This window comes from Oncorhynchus mykiss, chromosome 18, assembly GCF_057628025.1.
Source record: "Oncorhynchus mykiss isolate SJ-2025 chromosome 18, ASM5762802v1, whole genome shotgun sequence".
Lineage (NCBI taxonomy): Eukaryota > Metazoa > Chordata > Actinopteri > Salmoniformes > Salmonidae > Oncorhynchus > Oncorhynchus mykiss.
This window is the reverse complement of record NC_143039.1, coordinates 27,424,792-27,439,232: the sequence shown is the minus strand read 5'-3', so window position 1 is coordinate 27,439,232 and position 14,441 is coordinate 27,424,792. Positions and strand designations below refer to the sequence as shown.

Here is a 14,441-nt window from a genome sequence, read left to right as displayed (position 1 = left end):
TGTTGTTCTTTGATTACCAAAGTGTCTGTCACTGTTTGAGTAAAGATGTGGTACAAATCACAGGAGGTTGGTGGCACCTTCATTGGGGAGAATGGGCTCGTGGTAATGGCTGGAGCAGAATTGGTGGAATGGTAGAACGGTTTCAATGTGTTTGAAACCATTCCATTTGCTCCGTTCCAGACTTTATTATGAGCCTCAGTATCCTCCACGGGTACAAATGTAGTCTTTCCTTGTCACTCAAATGTGAGGGAGTCACCCTTTTTCTTGCTGATCATTTTACAGAAATTCAACTATTTCACGCTCTTTCCCCAGGATTCAACAGCAAGCTGAAGATTAAAACATACCAGACCAACAAAAAGATTCTCCAACTTTTCCTCCATGATGATAATGAGTTCTCACTCCGAGAGAAAAGCCTCCTTCCCTGGTCTCTCAGTCCTGATGTCACCCACCGCCCTGTCACCCACCTCCCCCATACAGCGAGACCTAAACTCCCCCAGGGGGTCCATCTTCGCACCCCTATCCCTTACCGATCCACCCAGCTGGGTGATGCTGGCCCTCTGCAATGTAGAGCAGGGCGAGAAAGAGCTGCAGAGCCTTAGAAAACGACAGACGAGTGAGGTGGAGGAAATGAACCGAGAGCTTGACAACGCCATCATTGAGGCTCAGAGACAAGAGCGCCGACTGCTGGAAAAAGTTGAGCAGGACCACCGAGAAGCCCAGCGGCACCTGGAGCAGGTGAAGAGGGAGAACGCTGCGGCAGTGCGGGTTGGACAGTCCCTGGTGGACCGGCAGCTCCGCAAACTGGGCCAACTGAAGGAGCAGGTCCAGAGATGGGGTGGAAGCAGTGGGGGACCCAATAAGAACCAGCTTCAGAGGGGTGTGGCAGAAGTTACACAGCCTTGGGAAATCTCCCTCTCCTTAAAGAGGGTCACTTTTCAGCCCGGTACGCAGCTGAAGGACGTTAGGTTAGGGGAGGTACAAGTCCAGGATCAAAATCTGAACTACCCTATTGGTGTCTGCGGTGAAACAGGGAAGAAATGTGCTCTTCACTCAGGGGAGATGAAGTTTGGAGACCGTGGATCATTTGAAGTTCGGAAGGACCTTTCATCCACATCAAATAGTGGGAGCATGCGTGTAGTCAGGAAGCTCCGCCTGTCCACCACAGACAAGGATGAGCCAAAGTCACCAGTCTCAAAGCCACCGCTCAGTCCCCGGCATCGAGGAGCATCTGAGTCATCCATGGATGAGGAGCTAGACACACATGGCCAGGACCTTTTCCTGGCTATCCCTCCAATCTCCAGCCAAGGGGAGTCGGAGGTAGACGAACCAGAATGTGGACAAACTGGAATCAAGAAAAGCTCCATCCTCAAGTGTCAGAGAAAGCAAAGGACCCTGGTTCTCATCCCCAGCGAGGAACCCTCCTGCCCTCCAGAAGGCGTCAGATCTGAACATAGTGACCAACCACAGACCTCTCCCAAGACCAGCCGTGGAGAACCCCATCCCAGGTACAGCCTCCTGGACCTATCTTCAAGATGCGCACGCTCACGTCAAAGCCTGTCACCCAGCAAATCCCCCCGTGGAACATCCACTAATGGGGGGAGTCCCCCATCCCCGGCTGGCAGTGAGGACTGCTACAACTACATCACCATCCCCTCTCCTAGTAACAATGTCTCCCTGAACCAGGAACACCGACGCGCCATGTCGATGGCGGACCTCTCCAGGAAGACCCGTCCTTTGATCAATGGGGGAAAGGGTGCTCACCTGGGATTTAAGAGAGACAACCACTCCTGTCTATCATCTGCCTCCTCAACCCTGGAGCAAGGGAATGGATCTGAGTCTGGCGGCAGAAGCCCCACAAGCTCGGATGAAAGAGAATCAAGATACCAGGGAAGGAGTGTAGGTTCTAACTGTGTGAGTCGATCTCTGTCCATGTCGGCTATTGACAACGAAAGCCACCCTACAGCCAAGGAGAAACAATCAGACAATAGAAGGAGAGACAAACCAGAGCCAATCCTGAGAGACCTGGAGGAGGAAGCAGGTTCAAGTGCCTTTGAGTCAGCAAATCTGATCAAGCAGTTTGGAAAGCAGGGCTCAGGGCGCTCCGACTTCAACCTGCCCAGCGGGCTCCACGCCACTGTCAAAGGGCAGCTTTTTGTGGTGGACTGTGGAAACGCCCGAATTCAGGTGACCGACCTTCAGAAGTATGTTGTGCAGCAGGTGTCCCCTACTGGAACTGAGAGATCTGCCCGCATCTGCAACTACTTTGATGTGGCTGTGAACAACAAGGGCCTCATTGCGCTGACCTGTGCTGCAGAGCGTGCCGTGTTGGTGTTCAGCCGTCATGGACGCCTCCTCCAGACCTTCGGGGGTAACATGATAGGATCCACCCATGAAGAGCTAGATGCACCAAGGGGAGTGACCGTCACCCGTCTGGATGAGTTCCTGGTGGCCGACATCAAGCGTGGAACTCTAACTGCCCTGATGCTGGACCCCAAGACAGGCGCCAGGCTGGAGCGCACCATAATCACAGGATTCCACAGGCCCTACCTGGTGGCTGCCTGCCTGACCTCTGGGCTGATGGCTGTGTCTGAGCGGGGCAATGAGACTGGCTGTGCGCCTTGCATCCGAGTGCTGGAACCTGGCTGGAACACCATCCGTGTCCTGGGGTTGTGCTCCGGCATGGGGCCTGTCCTGGCCTGCCCCTGGGGCCTCAGCATCGATAGTGATGGGGATGTCTTGGTGGCAGACTGGGGCAGGTTGCACCGCGTCCTGCTGTACCCTGCCAAGGGCCTAGGCTGGCCCCTTGTTACCCAGGGTCTGAGCAGCCCCCGAGGCCTGGCCCTGCTGCCAGAGGGCCAGTTAGTGGTGTCAGACAGCATGAACCACTGTATTAAGATCTACCAATACAAGTGAGACACTGGCGGGGTGAAGCTGTCAAGATGAGGGTGGAAAGATGAAGATGGTGAAGAAGTAGGCATTCTCTAGTCAACACCGATGCAGATTTCAGTAAATAACAACTACTTTGGCATAATCCTAGAGGATCCTGTTGAGAAGTTCATGTTCTTCTAGAAAAAAAGTGAATCATAAGTCACAATGTAGGGTACAAATTGCAAAAGAAGACAGACTGTATAGAGTTGTGGAGAACAGTAGAGAAGATTACATCTTTATTACCGCAGAGGACAATTTCATTTGCAGCAAACGTTTTAGCTTGTTTTTAATTTGCCCATTGTCTTAAATGTGATAATCATAGTTTGATAATGAACCAAATGAAAATGGTGAAGAATAGCTGTATATAGCAAAAATATATTTAGCAGAAGCATAGTTGTATTTTAATAGCTACTACAGTGTAGAGCAGCAGTGAATTATTTACACCATATAACACAAAATTAAGGGTCCGTGCTGTCCGGAACCCTTGGGACATCCCTACCCCATAAATGTTTAAGGTAACGATTAAGGTCAGGGTTAGGTAAGGGTTATGGTTAAGGTTAAGGTTAGGTCTAGGGTAAGGGTAGAGGTTAAGGATAAGCTTAGGGTTAGGGTTTAGAGTAGGGATGTCCCAAGAATCCCGGATAGCACTGATCCAAAACTAAGGGTGGAACTTTGTATCTGTTATTAGACTTCTAGGTATTTCAATGAAAATTCAAGAGACATTTTAAATGGCTTGCTGTTGTTATGAGTAGTTGATTACTCACAAAATAAACTAACTGTTCGCAAAATTGGCCATTTTATATAATGTGTAACAACAGGGTATGTGATGTTGCTGTAATTTCACCTCTGCCCTTACAAAAAAAGATTGCCGTTTTGAAACTGCAGTAAAGTGCAGTAACTGCCGTCGGTTGTGATATTTTGGACGCAGTAATTGCAAGATTACTGCAGTAAAAAGAAAATTGTATTTTGGACACAGTATTTGCAGCATACTGGGGTTATACTGCACTCTAACGACATTTATACTACAGTGTACTGCAGTTACTGTACACTGCAGTCTGACTGCACATTTGTTTCATAAGGTTGAAGTCTGAAAGCTTTTGAAATGCTGTCTATCCCCAGTAGTTATGTTGTGAAACACAGTAATGTGTAATAGCCTACGCTATGGTAATGACTTGGAATTGAATACATTTATCATGAGACTGCCACCTCAAATATACTGTGGATTTAATCACATTTTATGTGTATTGATTGTCAATTACATTGTAAATATTTAATTAAACTTTGGATTGGGTTTAAATCTTTATTGCAATGCACTCGTTCTTTATTTTGACTTGTTTCTTAGAAATCCAGTGTCTAAAGTTTCAAATGATAGAACAAAGATAAGCAAGGGTCCTTCTCTCACAGACTGTTGTTTATCTCCCTGTCTGACTCTGATCTCTGCTCCTACTGTGTGAACTCACTTGTCCAAAGTCCTGGCTAAAAAGTGTGCCACTTGGAACCGAGAAATGATATTTCATCTGACCCAATGATGTTGGCCAAACCAGATTAATGTGTAACATCCCAACAGGTTCAATATTTTACTTTTATCATAATATAATTTGCCATATAAACATACAGTTGGATTTATACTCATTTTTTATGTGCTCATATTGATTGCATTGTATTAGATGCATATATAAAACAGTTTCCGCTAAATAATTGTTTTGCAACAGCAAGAAGTCCTACACTCCCCCTGCTCTTTCAGTAAACAGAGCACAGAACTACCCACACTCCTACACACAGAACTACCCACACTCCTACACACAGAACTACCCACACTCCTACACACAGAACTACCCACACTCCTACACACAGAACTACCCACACTCCTACACACACAACTACCCACACTCCTACACACAGAACTACCCACACTCCTACACACAGAACTACCCACACACAAAAGACACATAGGGAAATCCACCCCCTCACAGGCAGATCCAGTGTAAACGGTCTGGTCAACTCCTGCTCAGGCACCTTTCTCAGCTCAGCTCTCTTCGGTACCTGAACCCAGAGGAGGACCGCTCAACGTGATGCTTCTCTCCCAAACACTCTGCCTGTGCTTGGCACTAGCACTCAGCTATGCTGCTTGAGTACTGCTGATCAACTGCTAAGCCTTTACATGTTAGTCATTTAGCAGACACTCTTTTCCAGAGCCACTTACAGGAGCAATTAGGGTTAAGTGCTTTGCTCAACAGCACAAGATGCAGGACATTGACCGGTCTGCCACCCCTAGGATAGTAGCCAGAGAGGCCCCACTACCCATCTCCGGCATCGAGGCAGGCATGTGTGGCCCTGATGGCATCAAAATGTTTGTGGGCTCTGAGTACTACCACTACGACACCCCCAGGCTCCTGGCTTTCAGCAAGTTCCGCCCAGACCCTAAAAAAAAAATCACCCCAGACATGATAGGCTGTGTGGAATAGGAGGCCGTTTTTGTTAGATACCTTTTCGAAGAATGTCAATTGTGATGATCTGTACTCAATGGACAACACGTTGTTTTAATAGAAAATTTGCCAAATTTGCTGTCAAAACATATGAAACATTAACATTAACATTAACATTTAACATACATGTTCAAGTAACTGTCCAGTGAGTCAATAAAATGATTGACTCATCCTATACTATTTTCTGTGGCCAAAGCATACATTTGAGAAAAAACACTTCAGAAATGCCACCTTCAATTTTTATCTCAAACAGACCGTTTCAAAAATGCTTGCTGTTTCCTCATAGAGGACGATATCATCAGCGTTCTACTCACATTAATATTTGTAATGATCGGTATATGTCAAAACCATTCTGTTGTGTTGGGGTAACTAACACAGAAAATGTGCATATAAACATACTTAATTTCAAAAAATGTGGAAGGAAAAGTATTTATCTCATATTGGAATTTATTGAAGGTCATATTTCATATAAATCTGGAAACAGGCAGTTACTTTAACTTGACACCACAACTCACAAGTCACCCAAACAATGTTTTTTTAAGGTTCAAATAATATTTTATCACATTATTGTTTAACATTTTTGTATGACAGAGATGAGTTAAATTAAAAAAGATGCAAAGAAACTGAAATAGTATGATTATATTGCATTCATTCATGAGATAATTAAGATACAGGAAAAATCAAGTAATACATTCAGATGAGTAACTCTACAGTATGACCAGCAAAGATAAGTCTTACAAGTACATGTGATCATGAACTGGATAATTAGGTGTCGTGTCTTTGGCTATGCCGGATTAAGTGACATGACATGCTATTCTATAAAATAATTTCTCCGTAATTAATATTACCTGATTGAGCTAATGATGTAAATGTAATTAACTAGAGAGTCAGGCACCACAAAATAATATTTATAGAGCTGTTATTATTAAAGAAAGAAAGAAATAAGAAAAGTACTATAGAGTTTATAACTAAATATGAAATCTATACAAAACCTCAAGGTAAAGAAGGAAATAAGAAAAGTACTATAGAGTTTATAACTAAATAGGAAATCTTATACAAAACCTCAAGGTAAAGAAGGAAATAAGAAAAGTACTATAGAGTTTATAACTAAATAGGAAATCTTATACAAAACCTCAAGGTAAAGAAGGAAAAAATATGAAGGTAGAAAAATAGTGATTTTATAAGCATTACCATTAATTATGAAAATAAATATGTTGCAGTTCATAGGGATGGTAAATTACTGTAGATAATGGATCCCATACTATGCAACATATATACAATTATTGATGAGACTGATTCAAGATTAACCCAGGTTATTGTTAGATAAAACACAGTGGACTCCCGAAGGAGAGATTTCATTAGTACAGAAAACATATGCTATGTTTAGCAGTGTTTTGGCTTTATCTAATCATTTGATGGTTTGTCTTTAAATAGTAGAAAGATGACAAGGGTATATGGCATCTGTTGTGAACCAGGATCATTGAGAGTATCGGGTTAATTAAGTTCAACTATATAATTATCTTATAGATTACTAAATAGAAATGTTGAGTTCTATAAAATTCATTAGTGCAAACAGGGAGACAGTGAGACAGTCAGTCAATATTTGGAAACAGAAACCATATCTGGTACTGACAGTATTAGATGCGGCATCAGGAAGCAGATGCGGATGCGAAAAAGGCCGGTTTTAAACCATTGAAGCAGCAGTTGTTAAAAGAGGAAGTTAAACATAGACATAACTATATTGAAGGATTGTCAGTCTAAGAGCACCAGTGAAAGAGTGGGGGCTCGTCCGGGATCCATGTGCAAATTTATTAGGTCAGTTAGACACCGACACAGGAGTAGGGGGATGGGACTTTACATGGAAGCATATAATGCAAAGAGAGGCTAACCTAGAAAAGACTAGGCAAAGAAAAAGGACAGCCGCAGTGCGAAGAGTGGACACCTCAGGTGGGTTGTCCTGGTTGTGGACCATCATTGTGGTCCCCATCTGGTGGTCGACCCGGATAGGGTTTCTGCGTATGAAGTCCGCTCCATGGCTGGACAGCAGTTGTCCAGTTGGTGGTCGCTGTTGCAGTCCCCCCCTCTGGTGTTTGACCCGGGTAGGGTGTCTGCAAATGAAGATGTCCGCTCCATGGCTTGGCAGCGGATGTCCAGATTGGGATCGCCGTTCTGGACCAGTCGTCTGGTTGTCCAGACTGGAAGATCTGGGCAGTAACTTAGGCAGATGTTAACAACGCACACACACTCATGAAATATATCATTACATTTCCTCCCAACTGAGCGGCGTTGTGGTTGTATGGGGAAGTTGTTTATGGCTCTATCACCGAAGAAAATGAAACAAAATGAATGAAAGCATAAACAAAACAAAATATAGTTATGCCCCCTTAATCATCTAATTGGACTGTATTCTATCTACGTCCAAGGTCTTGGCAAAATGACCCTATCATGGCATTGTCTAATGTCATATCTAGGGCTTTCCTAATTTGCGGGGTGTTGCTTAGGGTACTATCCTAAGTTGATAACTATATGATAAGTCTACAGCTGTAAGGCACTAGTTTTGGACAGTCAACAGGGATGACCTATTCGACTTCTGAGAAGAAAACTGGTGATTGCTGTAGCTGTAGAGTTAAAGGCCTCAAAATAAATGTTCATCTTTACTAAGGCTGGTATTTTGCTCGGACCCTTAAGTGATCCTAGCATAAATCCTAATTGGATGTTCCGTTGTGCATGTGAGTTCATGCTTACGCAAGCGCACATGTCAAGGGAAGGAGACCAAGTATCCTGGCAGATTACAACTTGTTCAGAATGAGTCTGACGTACTCAGGTAATTTTCAGGTCAATGCCTGGGGGTCAGTCAGAATTGGTGTCGAGTAAGTCTGTAGTGGTTTTACAACCAGTCACTGTCTTCCACTATTGTAGTGGCAGTAGGTATGAAGAAGGATACTTCACAGCTATGTTATCCACGGAGGAGCTAACCTCATGATGGAAGTACTCTAAGTATTAGACCAGTCGTACGTGGTGTGATCGTGGTTCATGACTTCTAATAACTTTTCTCCTGAACGGAGGGTTCTATTTATTAGTGGCGTGTGTTAACCATTGGAAGAGTGCAATGGAGATTCCCTTCCCCATGTTGCACTCCGAGTGACTCCTATGTCGTTACTATCAACAGCAGTTTAACTTGTGAGGTTACTAATCCTCTTACTGAGTGTTGCTGGACTGACTGTAGTATTGGTACTGGTACTCAAGGGGTCCAGTTGTCCTACCGATTTATTCTGAAATGTTATCCGACAGGAATACATGATTAGAGCATTTTACTAGTTGTCTTGTAGTGACTACTACACATCAAATCAAATCAAATGTATTTATATAGCCCTTCGTACATCAGCTGATATCTCAAAGTGCTGTACAGAAACCCAGCCTAAAACCCCAGACAGCAAGCAATGCAGGTGTAGAAGCACGGCAAGGAATGATTATTGTTGCCATTTGTTTTGGAGGTGGACAAGTCCACTGGACTTCCTTTACGACCAGTGTGGTACACCTCAGTACTATCTGAGATGTGTTCTAAGATAATCCCTGTCTAGGGGCCTGTCTGCTCCTCACTGTTCTCAAAGGGGAGTTTACAACTAGATTTGATTTATGCTCTGGTTGCCTCGTAAGGTGTTGTCCGTAGTTTCGACCCCCCTCCACAGGCCTCGATAAGGCTCATCATGGGTCTGGGCTACTATTCCCCCCCGTTGTATCTCGGGATCCCCCCACCAGCGGGTGGTGTTGGTATCTGAGGCTCAAACGAAAAGTTCGGACCCCATGTACGAGTTGTCAGTGGCCGCGTTATTATGAGAGTGGCTGTAACCTTTCAACAAAATCTCCTGGTGTTTGTGCTTCAACACCCTCAGTGGCTGTCGAGGTCTGTCAGTCACTACCGCGTCTGCGTGTGGCAACCTCTTCAGTACCTGCAAACTGAGATGAGGATGTCGGTCTGTGATATCGCAAAGTGTTTAACCAGTGGGAGTCATCGGGTCAGTTGCTGGACTGACGCCATTAGTGTCATTGTAAGGGTTGACAGTCCCCCACAAAGCGGAAGGTGTGTCATTGGATAATTCATCTCAACTACCGTATTGCAGGACTGCAAGGAGGAGGGAAGTTGCTCATTCACAGAGACAACTGGCTCGAAATCATGAAAATAATTTTCAATCAGATTGGCTGATGGAATGTGTCGAGATATCATAATATCTCCTTGGATCGGATTCTGCACCAAGTGTTTTCTAAACGTCTTTTTCCTAAGGGGTGCTTTCGACAGATACCCCTCGTGAATGACTGCGATGCAGCTAGCGTTAGGGGGAGACAGTGTGGTCGGTGGAGAAGGCACTGTAGATTGTGACCATACCTGGTTGGTTTTCCAATCCATCAATGGGAGTAACCGATCCATCAAGTCTGCTCCAAGTAGCAGGTGCACAGTTTCGAGGCTGGTAACATACAGAGGGTGAACGAGCGATACGTCCTTGAAGTGTAGTTTCAGCATGACTCTCAATGTAAGAGGCGAGGTAGTCTGAGTGACCCCTCGAAGTGTAGTGTCGCATCGTTCCACTTTTAACCAACGTTTAGTTGGCTTCAAAGCCGTTTTTAGATCATCAAACAATATTTGAGAGATGAGTGATATTGTCGCACCCGAATCAATTAGCGCATGACAAGTTAAGCAGTTCGCCAGGACTGTTTCCAGGTATGGTCGTTTCGATTCGTGTTTAGTGGACATATTCCCTACAAAGTGGAGTGGTCGTTCGCAACGACGTGATGTGTCAATTCTGTTCAAGGTGGAAGCAAATCGACTTTTCAGATTTTGATTGGGCTTGGCAACAATAATCATTCCTTGCCGTGCTTCTACACCTGCATTGCTTGCTGTCTGGGGTTTTAGGCTGGGTTTCTGTACAGCACTTTGAGATATCAGCTGACGAAGCGTTTCACCTTTTTCTTCGCAACCTTTGTATCAGAGTCTATAGACAAAGCCCGTGGGCATGTTTCTTGATCAAGCGGGCCCTGTATAGGGTCTCGAGTGAGAGCGGGAGAAATTTGAATTTTAACGTCCTGGTGTCCGGTAATTCCTCGTCTAGTCCTTGTGACTTATCTTTTACCCTTTTCTCAAAAGTTTCTCGCTTTAGTTCTTCACGTAGTGGAACTTCTGGAGAATATTGGTCTACGTTTTGATCATCCTTCAACCCTTTGTTACCCTTGTGTTGGGTGCAGGAACGTAGTGAACAGGTCGATTGTAGCGGTAGTCGTTTTGATGGCGACGTACTTCACAGTTATTTCGACCGCAGAGGTCATTGGAATCATGGTTTCGTGGTAACGCTCCAATACCTGATAATGCACCCTCTGACTGGAGTGAGTGCTCCTGGTCAAACTTCAAAACCGAGTGGTCCGGGCTCTTAGCATTGCGAGCTTTTGATGCCTCAAAAGCTGTGCTTGCAAGCTCTCTGAGTTGTAAGATAGGCAAGCCAACGTGGGCGGCAGGGCCCAAGTAGGTAATGATGGTAGGATACATGTTCGACAGGAACATTTGTTTAAATGGTAACAGGTCTTCTTCCATGCCTGTTTCAGTGAGTAGGCCAAAGTAAGCTGAACGAAGCATATGATAGTAAGCTTGTGGGTTTTCATTCAGAGCTTGTTTGACCGTGTTAGCCAGTGAGCTATCATGTTTGCGAGTTGCAGAACCACTGAACTCTAATTTCAGAGCTGTGGCAAGTTTAGCATAGTCATTTAGCACGTGTTGCTGTTGTAGGCGAATTAACCTTGTCACGTGTCTATTCGACATTCGCTTCAACAGGTAAACCCTGTCAGAACCCGTAGCGTTTGGGTAGCCATCCAACGCATCCTCTATGTCAGCTGGGAACGTCCCAGTATCGTTTGGCTGACCTGGAACGGGGTCAAAGGTGGGGAAATTCTAGACGAGTTTGTCAAGGTAATTCGCGTCAAGCAGGCGGAGAGGGTTGGCTTCATCCTGTGGGGAAAGTGGGGCCGAAAGGCCAAGAGGAGAAGCCAAGCTTTGGCTTTGTTGGCCAAGAGGCAACATATTACTCAGTGCCAAATGGCCAAGAGGAGAAGACTGAGGGACACATGATGGAGGCAATGTCTGAAACCTATCGTCTTCACTCCTTTGAGTACCGGGCTCCGGTTGCTTGGATGGATAGTCACGATGTAAAGCGTGACCATTCTGGACTTCCTCCAGATGGTACCTAGGGGTGGTATTCTGCTGCATTGCAGAGTCCACTTGAGTGCTTAGAGCACTGATTTTGGACACGTGAGTGTCGCACTTGCTCCTTTTGGTCTCAAACTTATCTGTCATGGTTTGCAGATAGAGGTCTTGAGTACGGAGCGAGAGATTCAGTGATGAGATTTCTTCCTCTTGCTTGGAAATCTTGATTTCCATCTTCATCACCCGAGTTCTCTCATCATTCATTTGGTCAGTGACTTCAATGAGTTATGCTGATTTGTCATCCAACTTAGTCATTGTGTTGATACAATTGATTGTCTTTGGTCTGCAGAATTTTGAGTAGAACCGTGTTACTCTGAGTAACGTTCAACAAAACTGCCTGCATGTTATCAAATTGCGCGCTCCTGTTTGTAGATAACTCAACAGATTTATCTAGTTTGGAGTGGACTGCATCGTATTTAGTTTTGGCTAAATCGAGTTGTTCCTGGAGACCACGATTTTGTTGAAGAGTTAGTGCTCGTTCATTGTCATAAGTATTTGCAATTACTTTTAATTGTTCCGATTTCAAACGCAGTTCCTCGACTAGCAGAATGTTTTCATTTCCTGCTTTTGTCAATAGTTGCTCAGTTCTCTCCACCTGTCCCCTGACGCAAGAGCACAAAAAAAGAGCTTTGAGGACACCTCACCCTGGGTGAACTTGATGGAAGATTTGGGTTTAGATGATGCATAGACACAGACACCAGAAGCACTACAACTAGCAACTAGCACTGAAGTGCAACTCGCACTTCAGTGCGAGGAAACGAGGATACGCCGCTTTAAAAATATAATTCAGAGCATGGGTTGACTTGGTCCTGAAGAAAGAGTATATAAGAAGCATGCTTTCAATGGAAAGGCATGATAGTGCTACTTGACTTATCACTGACAGACAGCTCGTGATACTTCAACTATCATCAACCTAAAAGGTAAATATCTGACTGTCATACTCTAGAACAATTGTATCTCTTGACTTCTGATTTCTGGATGAGACATACTGAGACTGCTACCCAGTACACTCCTTGTGCTGAATACATCCAGTTCCTAACAGGAGTGGATAAATAGCAACAGTGGTGTTACAAAGGGTCTTGATCTCAAACCGTTCTCTTCACTAATCAGTAAATCATAGTACAAACTTCTAGTAGGAGAAACAGATACTGAGTGATTGGATAAGCCTCTAGAACAATTGTGAGTGGAAGAACATACTCTTTGGGGACCAACCAGGTCAACCTACGCTAAGGTAATTAACCGCTTGTTGTAATACATATATAAGGCATTAATAGTAGTAAGTGTTTTGATGATGTTTGATGTTATAGATTAAGAACCAAAAATAAACTGTATTAACGTGTACAACTGTGTGAACTGCAAACATTGAATAAAAGGTAGAAACTAGACCCAAAACCCTAGGGGAGAGAACACCTCTGACACTCCCAATCTAGGGAAACAAGTCTAGGTTCTACACTAAAGACAATATAATGGTTTGGACAGAATACATTTTTTATTGTAATAGTAATACTCTATATTAATACTCAAGCAGTATTAGTCGACGGACATAGACTGTAAATCGTAACCAAGTTACAGCTTGCGTGAGTCCAGATATAAGAGCATACATACCAAGGGAAAGTGAAAGTAAAGATTGATATTATCTAGGATCCCGAAACAAGCCTAACGGCATCACACAAGGCTAATCTCCGAATAAAAGGGCAGGATACATAACCAGGTCAGTCTGGACCGGACCTGTGAGTCACCTGTTAGCAGGGTGACATAAGAACTTGAGTGAGACGACTTGTATCACTCTTGACGGGGGTACCTTAACGGTCCTATAGCAAAATCCCCTACCGCGACACCCCTCATGTTAGCCATGTCTGGCACGTGCTTCAGCTGTGCACTGTGGCATTGGAACGATGCCACATTTTTATGGCGATACATTAGTGCAAAAGTGAGGAGTACCGTCACAAAGCCTGTGTTTGATGGTTGATTTTGGAGAGCGTTCGCAATTTTGGCAGGTTTTTTTCGCTAATGACATAATTAGGGTTGGTATCGCTGCTGAGGTCAGAGATCAATCCTTTTATGGGTGGAGGTTCACTAATTAGCGGAGGAGTCACCACCTCCTTTGATAGCTTGCACATTATTAGAAAAATTTAGAGGAAATATTTTCCTATTTTGTTCAAAGTTTGGGTTTGGAATTCATTGGAAGCTGCAAAGACAAGTTTAATCTATTTATAGATGTTGATGAACTATCAGTACTGTACCAGTAATGTGGAAGTTGGACGTGAATGTATTTGCAAAAGCAAATTTAATTAATTAATCAATGCCAATGATTAATCCTACCTGGGTAGGCTATCTGGGTATTAAACTTTAATTACCCTGAGAAGTTGCTTCATCTAGGTTAATATGAGAAGTTTAAAAGTGTCTCATTTGATTGGAAGAACATTAAGGTATGTTCAACAATTTTATTTATTGAATTGAATGAGACGATAATCCGTACAATCTCCATTGATTGGATATCATAAGTGTAAACAGTAGATCAAATGTTGGGAACATTCAACACTGTGGTACACTTCTCCCTAAGGCCGAAGCCACATGGGATTCCAGCTGGGGCGGGACTTCTGTCAGTACTGGATTACTGAATGGTTTTGCAAAAACCAAATGTTCCTGATTGATCAATTTAATGATAAATCAGACCTGTATAGGCTAATTGGAAATTAAAATTGAATTAACCTGAGAAGTTGCTTCATCTAGGTTAGTTTGGAAAAAGTTTACAATGTTTTATTTAGAAAACTCATCAA

At 43.9% G+C, this 14,441-nt stretch overlaps 1 protein-coding gene across 1 annotated transcript; it reads left to right on the top strand.

The window, feature by feature from the left end:
• The first annotated feature begins 319 nt into the window (after nt 1-319).
• Nucleotides 320-4,227, top strand: LOC118941046 (uncharacterized). Its single transcript, XM_036951384.2, has one exon. It carries the CDS (start codon nt 379-381, stop codon nt 2,911-2,913), a length of 2,535 nt encoding a protein of 844 aa, XP_036807279.1. The 5' UTR covers nt 320-378; the 3' UTR covers nt 2,914-4,227.
• Nucleotides 4,228-14,441: the final 10,214 nt, after the last annotated feature.